Source organism: Aegilops tauschii, chromosome 7 (genome assembly GCF_002575655.3).
Source record: "Aegilops tauschii subsp. strangulata cultivar AL8/78 chromosome 7, Aet v6.0, whole genome shotgun sequence".
Classification (NCBI taxonomy): domain Eukaryota; kingdom Viridiplantae; phylum Streptophyta; class Magnoliopsida; order Poales; family Poaceae; genus Aegilops; species Aegilops tauschii.
The window spans coordinates 47,391,917-47,401,418 of NC_053041.3; the positions used below are offsets into that span (position 1 = coordinate 47,391,917).

Here is a 9,502-nt window from a genome sequence, read left to right on the forward strand (position 1 = left end):
TTTTGCTGGATCGGCATCGGGGCGAACTCCTCAGAATTGCTTGGAGAATGAGCTGTCCCCATGGTGCAGAACTCCAGTAGATGTTGATATTCTCTTCTCTTTGGTATTCTGTGTCATGGATCCGTAAGATAAAATATCGTTGGCTGGTTTATTTTCAGACAACTGTTTGGTTGGCTAATGCTTGCTCGGGCCTGCCTTCACGCTGGCGGCACCACAGACCACACAGAAGAGCAACAATGATGGGATTGGGCGAGCTGGTGCTGACACTCACAGTGGGCCACAGAACAGAGCGCCACCTCATCCCTCGGTTGCGGCGTCTCGTCGTGGCGTCCCGCAGGGCGGCAAAGTGACCGAGCGAGCTCCTGCTCTCCTCGCCGGCCCATCACGTGGAGTCCGTCAAGCCAGAGGCGCCAACAAAGCAGCTTTGGATGCCGGCGCGTCCAGTGTCCAGACTCCCGATCCACCCTACCGTGCCGGCGCCTTCCGCCTGTTGCCACGGCCACCTTGGCACGGACGCGGATGGAAAGGCGGTTGCACATCGTTCCTGGTGCCTGTCCTTGATCGCGGCGGTCCTGCCTGCCAACGCCACGGGAGCCGAAACGGGGGGTCAATGCAGACGCCCGGCCGTGTCACCGCCGGCCGGCATGGTGATGGAGTCGTCATCGCTTCTGGAGCGTGGGTCTTGGACGTCGACGTTACGCTGCTCTCCAACCTCCCTTGCTACTAGGCCCATCATAGATACGGATGAGTCCCATGCACAAGCACAAATTGTTGGATCAGTGCTCCACAACGGCGTGGCTGTGAGCGCCGACAGGATGCATCTCGTTGTCGCCAAGACATTGTCATGAAGGCTGCTTCGTCACTGCCTGCAAGGACCCACGGCGGGGGAAACAGAGGTGCTTGCCGAGCTACTGTGGTACCCGGACAACGTGCGTCCTGACAGAGGCGACCAGGGATGGGTACTGGCCTGGGCGGGCTTGAACCGAGAAAAGCACTGGGAATAGAACGGTACCACGGCGAACTCCATGAGCGCCGTTAGGTCGTCGCCAATGGAGATGCCAATAACGGCACGGTGGCTGTGGCGCTGCGCGAGTTCAACGACTCCACGGTGAGTGAGGTGGTGGAGCGGAACGGGTATATGTGGATCGGCTCCGTCGACACGCCCTACATCCGTCTCTTCAAGTTTGCATCTCTCTAGCGCATAGCAGTAAGCGCCATCAGCGACTTGTCTGACATTAAAGCGAAGTAAAGAACAGATGGTTTGCTAATAAAAATATGGATCACAATAGTTTGCCTGATAAAAAAGAAACTGAAGCATTACATTTAGCCACAAGAATAATAAGAAACTAAATTCATCCTATATCTACTATACTCTACTTCTCTACTTCCTTTTTACTACGCCGACATAAGGAAGCTCCACCGAGCCCAAGTATAGCTTGCCGTCATCTCTTTCCATGATCTCGGTTGGCCTGACTTTTTTTGGCCCTCTCATCTCCTCGACTATCTTCCCGTCAGCAGCGACCCTCACAGCAAGAAGATGGCTATCACGACCAAAGGGCAACTCATTTCTCTCACGGTGCAACGCCACCCAGTAACCTCCTTTCCTATCGGGCCTGACGTTATCTGGGTAGCCCGGCAGGTCGGCAAAAGGCTCGGACTTGCCCGTGTCAACCCCTTTGATCCAGTGCCTCAGCAGCTTGCACGGGCCAGTAGATGCGACCACGAGGTGCGTGCGGTCGGCGCTGAGCGCGACGCCGTTCGGGTATGTCATCCTTGGTTGGAGCACGGTGGCGTCCGATGTTCGTGGATCATACATCATGAGGCGGCCCGTGGAGTCCCCCGTCTTGGTGACCATCTCGTGTTCTGACCTGTCGTAGTTCATTGAACTGTGGGTGAAGTAGACTTGACCGGTGACTTGATCGACGTCAACCCCGTTGGTGAAGCGCAGCGGCATGCCATCAATCTGGTCGACCAACACGGTGGCTTTCCCGCCGCCGGGCGGCACACGCATAAGCCCTTTGTACGCATCGGCCACGTAGAGGTCACCCGTTTTCTGGTTGAAGCGCAGACCAAGCGGGCGGCCGCAGCGGCTCTCTATGTCCGCCTCCGTGCCAAACCTGGATGTCGTGCATGTTTCGCTGTCGTAGCCTGGTCCGTAGGCGTATGTTGTCCAGCCGAGCTTGGGCCCGTTCCACCTCAGGATGCGGCCGTCGGAGACGCCGCTGTAGGGGCCTCGGCCCTGAGCGTCGAAGGCGACGCTCTCTGGCCCGTGCACTTCTCCGGGCGGCAGGGGCAGCTGCTGTGCCCGGGAGGCGTCGAAGCTTGCGGCGGCGGCTGCCATGGCCCCGGGCATGAAGAGAAGGACGAGTATGACCAGTGCGACGGTGGCCTTGAGGAGGCGGCTCATGCTGCACCCCATGTTGGCTGGCTGGCCGGCTACCTTAAGCTTGTCGATCGATCACGTCGGCTGTTCGATGGAGGTTGGTTGTACCGTGTGTGTCGATCTGCTGGATGTTGTTTGGTTTGATGGATTGAAGGGAGGTGTCTAGATGTCCTATTATATGTACTCTCATGGACAGCTACAGGTCCGAGTCGGCCCATGCATGATCCACACGTACGCCGAGACGGACGGAGGCAATCGAGTGGAGTCGAGTTGGATTCGAATCGGCAACCGAGTCCGGCCGGGTACAAGGAAAACAGATACGTACGTACGTGTTTCCCGCCGGCATCGCGTCGTCGTACGTATGGCATCGCGTACTTGTATTTTGCTTTGAACTTGCAAGGAGGATCCACTTGCGTCGCGACGTGCCTACCTACGTGTATCGTTTGTTTTTTATTTTTATTTTTTTTCACATGAAAGGAAGCCTCATTTCACATCCAACGAGTCAGAGATATATAAGACTATGCATGTCACATCTGGTTCCTACGTGCAGCTAGCTCCTGCCTGTACTCTACGGATCAATCGATCCATCTATTGTAAAGATCTCATCTTCAACAGTTTCGTTTCAAAAGAAAAAGTCTTCAACAGTGTATAGCTAGCTACGACGTCATCCTGACTCGACCGTCATGCATGGATCTAAAACCCGGTGCCGCCTCATGGTGCACGCATCCCCGCCACTAGACATCATCGACGCTTTCCGCCATTAGAATGGCCTCATTAGAAGAGATCCGCCGTCCTGCCGCTGGAGGAGGACCGGCGTCATGGTTGCTATAGCCTATAGGAGCTTGGAGAGAGAGGGAAGGCTAGGGTGCGGCCGCGACCGGTTCTTCCTCCACCACGACGACCGGAGTGGTCCGAATTCATGACGATGGAGGAGCTAAGTGTCCTTGCAGACGACCGAGATGCCAATAGAGATTGTTGCGCCACAGTCCGTAGAGAATGCCTTGCTGCCATCACGACCACCTCACCGCCGCTAGGACCGCCTCGTTGCCCCGAGTAGGCGCCGCCAGGAGCGCCCCACCGTCTCCCGTTCATAGACCAAATGAGTTCAATTATTTCGGTCCACTCCCGCTCTTGCGCCGGAAGTGCGGCCTCGTAAGAGAGATGTGAGCCCTAGGTCAGGCCTAGGCCGAACCAGGTTGCTCTCTCTCTCTCTCTCTCTCTCTCTCTCTCTCCGCCAGTTTTTGCATGGACGACCGTGATCGATTTTTGAGGGGGGCTATTTGTGTGTTGTCGCGGTGGACAAATGAGTGAGCAGCAAACCGTGGCCTCCTCCACCCCAAAAGAGAACACCCAAACAAGTTGCGATACTATTCACAATCCCTAGCCGCATCCTCCCGCTTCATGCTCCCACACGTTGCCGCCGATGCCTCTTCCACCCCAAGTGACGGTGGCGCCCCAGCGACCACGACTCCCCAGAAGAGAGGAGGCACAGAGGGGTGGTGGACAACGGTCGCTGAAGATGCAAGCGAGATGACAGACGCATGGTGGCAGCTGCAGATCCGCACTCGAGCGGCCATCTCCGCCTCTGCCTTCTCCCTGCACTCGACAAGTTGCACAAGGTAGTTGAGACACCGCTGTTCGTGGGGAGCACGTCGTTCGTACACAGTTAGACATACATGCATGCATTCGAATTGGTTAGCTACTAGTAGTAGTACATATGTGCGCGTGAGGATGATGTCAGGTACTACGCATGGATGGATGAAGAAGATGGATGTGTGTGCACATTAGCAACAAGCAACGAGAGGGCCACTATTAGATTTGGACGTTCCGCTGAGATGGGTTCACAAGAAAGAAGGATCAATCCGTGGCAGATCAATTTGACCAATGAGCGAGAAATCGATCAGTGAGAGATGAGGTTGACCAATCATTAATGGAAGGCCAACGAAACGATTGATTAATACTAGTACTAGTACCAAGAAAGAAAGAGAAGATCTCACCGTAGACACGGACGGACGGCTGAGATGAGGTTGGCAGGGGATCGATCCGTGGGACGCAACAATTCTCCAATGAACAAGAAGCAATCCGACGTGCGTAAACCGAAACGGCGAATCCACGTCGACTTCCCCCGACCGATTCATTCATTGCTCCCCTACCCACACCCAGACACAACACCACATTGGCGCCGCCACCCAACGCCCCATCTCCCTCAGAGGCTCGGACCTTGCCGCCGCCCGCCCCCCCCCCCCTCCCCACCCCTCGAGCGAGGAGGAGGTCGGTAGGCGTCCCCAGATCTGTTAAGGGATACGAACTGGAGCTCTCGATCGCTCACGCGCCGGGCACAACCTCCGTCTGCTCTTATTGCTCGCCGGCGACGCCAGCATGGAGCTACTCCGTGCTCGCTTGGGCTCGGGACGCCGCTGCTCGCCAAGGTAACTTGTCTCTCGCCCGTCCATCCTTTATTTGCTTGTCCCCAACGCCCTTCCCTTCCCTCCCCTCCCCTCATGAGTTTCCATCCGTGGAGCGCAGACACCACTGGCATCGAACCCTAGCCGCACCGCACCAGCGGCGGCCATCGACGACGGAGTACAGTACAGGACGGCCTCCCAGACGCGGCCGTCATACCCCAAGGAGCCTTCTTCGCCAGCCCTTGCCTCCTCTCCCGAGATGTGGACTGATGATGGCTGCTTCCTCCTCCCCTCCTCAACCACCAGCCCCAGATCTGGACCTTCCGGACATGGACGTGGACGTGGTGAGCTTCCCCGCCTCTACCCCCAAATCTCATCTTTTTTTGTTGCAATTGTACCTACTGGACAGACACAACTGCACGTTCAATTTCTACTATATAAGAGAGACATGTTAATTATTGTGTATTTTATATATAAATAAATCAGAGGCTTTGCTTGATAGCAATGTGAGCCTGTTAGTTTGCTTGCTTGCTACCAAGTGTCAGGGTCACTCGAGCCAGTGGCATATATAGAGAGAAAACTGCACCTTTAAGATCAATCATATATCCGTGACATTGTTGTGTCCAAAGACAAGATTTTCCATCACCATTGGGTCAATATTCAATTCCTTGACATGCCTTTTCTGATTAACCTCAAATAGGGACACTCTCACTTCAAAAACACACATAGACAGCACAAGGAAATCTGGCTCCATATATTGATGTAAAATAAATACCTGATAGATGCCTAAAACTTTGGCAAGGCAAGTTTCGCTGTTCAATGCCGACTTGTTAGTTTTCGTATTGGTTGCTTTTCCAAAGAGTATCACTCAGTCTCTTGAGGATCGATTGGATGATGTGATTATATAGCACATCTGATGGTACTAGACTAGATGTGTAGGAAGGAAAATATAATCATCTTCTCTCCTTGTTTGGTTTTCTTAAGTTTACCACCAAGATTTGATTTGCACTTGTACCTACTGCCCAGACAAAAGAGCACGTTTTGCTTCCATTTTTACAGCCTTAAAGCTGGAGCGTCACGTTTATGACGAATACGCATCACGTACATTACATGCTTATTATTTCTATGCAACATTTTTTGGTTCAAGCACAGAACCTATAGTAGTATCTTAATTTGTTCAATTTCTACTAGAACAAGAGAGACAGGTTAACTTTGTGTAGTTTATGAAATTTCTAGAGGCTTGGCTCCATAGCAATGTCAATCTGTTAGTTTGCTTGCTACCAATGTGGTATCAGTTGGTTTTGTGCTGTTCAATGCCGACTTATTAGTTTTGGCACTGGTTGCTTTTTCAAAAGGGAGGAGCTAATCACATGTGATTGCGCAAGTATCAGTCAATCTCTTGAGACTGGATTGGCTGATGTAACCACATAGCAGATCTGATGGTACTAGATGCGTTTGAAAGTATAATCATCATCTTTCCTCTCTAGGTTTTCTTAAATTTACTAGATGTTTTTCCTGAGTCTTTCGCTGCACACGGACCCTCCACTCCCATTATTCAGCAGTATGGTGGTCTACTAGGAATGCGTCGGGATGTTAATTGGCATGTACGGTAGCCACTCCTGCAAGTCGTACCACACATACTTGACGGTGTTGAGACGGCAAACGTGACAAAGCACTCACTATAGTTTTACTCTCAATGATGGTTGTTTCAGACCAACACCAGCTAATATATAACCAAAAAATGAAAATGTTTTCAGAAGGTGTGTAATTAACATGCGGCTTTTCACTCACCTGCCATGATATGCCTTCAAATTGGAAACTTTAACTCTACCTTTACATAAATGATATACTGTTCATAACTAGCAATTCGGAAAAATTACTTTCAAATTCACTTTTTATGTCACTGACTAGTGACCGCCCAAGCTTGCACTATTGTGGGTTAATTCCACAAGTTGTTTCCGCAATGTGGTAATGAACTGACGGATTGATTTCTATTTATTCTCAAGTTAGATTTCTAGATTTATTTGATTTGATTTTCCTTCCTGGGTTAAGTTAATTTCATATACGGCTGCTTCTGCCATGTGTAATGAACTGGGGATTAACTTGTTTTATTCTGAATTTTAGATAGGTAAAGAATTCACCCTTGATGCTGCTTCTTCAGTTGAGACAATCTGGTCCCTGGCTGCTACTGGAACGAGATGTGCGATGGCTCATCCCACTCAGCTCTTGAAGACAGCGTGTGTACCAGGGAAGGAGAATGGCATAAATGCAAGTTGTGACTACTTGGAGTGGTAAGCTTGCTGCAAATTGTAAATATAGCTTCAAAAAATGCTTCTGCAAATTATTCTAGCCATGTATGTGACAAACAATGCTTCTCCAGCAAATTTCCCACCAATCTGTTTGTCTGTCGTTTAGTTTTTCTACTTCTGAAAATAAAAAATTTAGTGACAAGCAAGCCTTCTCCATTAACCACTTTGTGTGGTATCTGCTGGTTTTGTGTTGTTCAATGCCGACTTATTAGTTTTGGCACTAGTTGCTTTTTTCAAAGGGAGGAGCTAATCACATTTGATTGTATAAGTATCAGTCAATCTCTTGAGACTGGATTGGATGATGTAACCATATTGCAGATCTGATGGTACTAGATGCGTTGGGAAGTATAATCATCCTCTTTCCTTTCTTGGTTTTCTTAGGGTTACTAGATGCTTTTCCTTAGTCTTTTGCTGCATCGACCCTCCACTCCCATTATTGAGGATATTGGTGGTCGACTATGAATGCATTGGGATGTTAATTGCCATGTCCGGTAGCCACTACTGCAAGTTGTACAACACGTCCTTGATGGCGTCGAGACGGCAAAAGTGACAAAGCACTCACTATAGTTTTATGTTTTGTTTCAAGCGTTATCAATTACTCCCACCGTACCAAAATAATTCTTTATCAGTTCTCAAGCTGATATTCTTTCACAATGATGGTGTTTTCACACTAACATCAGCTACTATGATACACTTCTTTACCTATATCAGCAGCTAATATATAACCAACAAATGAAAATGTTTTCAGAAGGTGCATATTTAACATGTGGCTTTTCACTCACCTGCCATGATAGACCTTCAAATTCGAAACTTTTAACTCTACCTTTACTACGTAAATGGTATACAGTTGATAACTTGCAATTCGAAAAAAAATTACCGTCAAAATAACTTTTTTTATGTCACTGACTAGTGACGGCCCAAGCTTGCACTGTTGCGGGTTAATTCCACAAGTTGTTTCTGCAATGTGGTAATGAACTGACAGATTGCCTTTTATTTATTCTCAAGTTAGATTTCTAGTTTTATTTGATTTGAGATTCCTTCCTGGGTTAGGTTAATTTCATATACTGCTGCTTCTTCCATGTGATGCTGAACTGGGGGTTGACTTGTTTTATTCTAAATTTTAGGTAAGTAAAGAATTCACCCATGCTGATGCTTCTTCAGTTGAGACAATCTGCTCCCTGGCTGCTACTGGAATGAGATGTGTGATGGCTCATCTCACTCGGCTCTTCAAGACAGCGTGCGTACAAGGGAAGGAGAAGGGCAGAAATGCAAGAGTGAATGCTTGGAGTGGTAAGCTTGCTGCAAGTTATAACTATAGCTTCAAACAATGCTTGTGCAAATTATTCTAGCCATATATGTGACAAACAATGCTTCTCCAGCAAATTTCCACACCAATCCGTCCATCTATCATTTAGATTTTCTACTTCTGAAAATTAAAAAAATAGTGACAAGCTAGCCTTCTCCATTAACCACTTTGTGTGTGCTGCTATATGAACATGTTTCGATTTGGCTGCTCCCCCTACCTTATGCGTGTGCAGGTGCTTTGAGTGCTTCCTTCTTCCCTTCCTGGGACGCCGCTCTCCCACTGCTCTGACGCCATAGACAGACAAATGTAAGTATTTCTCTTGTCTCCACTTGCCCTCTGTTAGTGTCCTTTCTCTGGCCTTAATTTGCACAGAAATTATTTCTTAAGAGAGGACAAGAGGAGATGTCCTGCCATCCAACTTGTCTTCTTGAACAAATGAAGCACAACCCTTCGTAGCACCTGAAGTTTCAGACTGAATGAATTACATTGGCCACCTATATTTAGAAACTTTACCCTATGGAGTAGCATGTACCTTTGGTTTCCTAGAAGCTCATTGTGCGCGTCCTTAATTAGCAACTCACTTTCCAAAAGTTTCGATGACAATTTATGTGAAACCAGTTGTGCAGTTTGCATCTTTGTAACAATACATGCTATAAGATCGAAGTTAACACTAAAAGTGTTCTCTGCAGTGTATGGAAGTTTAACTTATTATGCGAATCTGCTTTCATTTGATTGTGCCTCAAATTTCACAATCATTATTATTTATTTTAGACACTTGAAAATGAAGGGAGAAATGCTACAGTTGTATGTTGTTTCTGCAGTATGTTGATCTACTTGCCTTTCCTTTTGTTATACAGCAACCAAAATTTCTGGAGCAGGATAGTCGCTTGACATTTTGTTATACATGCAACTGAGCCGGTCAGTTGGCGGCTCCCAGATATATCCGCCATGGTCGCCATGATGATGACGACCTCCCCTCCACATGCTTTTGCTCGGTGGACGACGCGACCGTCTCTTCCTCACCTCACCTCACCTCAGGCTGGTGGCGTCCAGATCAAGTGGATTCGTCAATGGCCTCGACAGATGCAGTCTGATTGCC

General features: G+C 48.9%; 1 protein-coding gene across 1 annotated transcript; it reads right to left on the minus strand.

Annotated features, from left to right (window-relative positions):
* Window positions 1-1,381: 1,381 nt before the first annotated feature.
* On the minus strand, window positions 1,382-2,419 carry LOC141026469 (protein STRICTOSIDINE SYNTHASE-LIKE 10-like). The gene has a single exon (XM_073503096.1). It carries the CDS (start codon window positions 2,417-2,419, stop codon window positions 1,382-1,384), a length of 1,038 nt encoding a protein of 345 aa, XP_073359197.1.
* Between the last annotated feature and the right edge of the window lie 7,083 nt (window positions 2,420-9,502).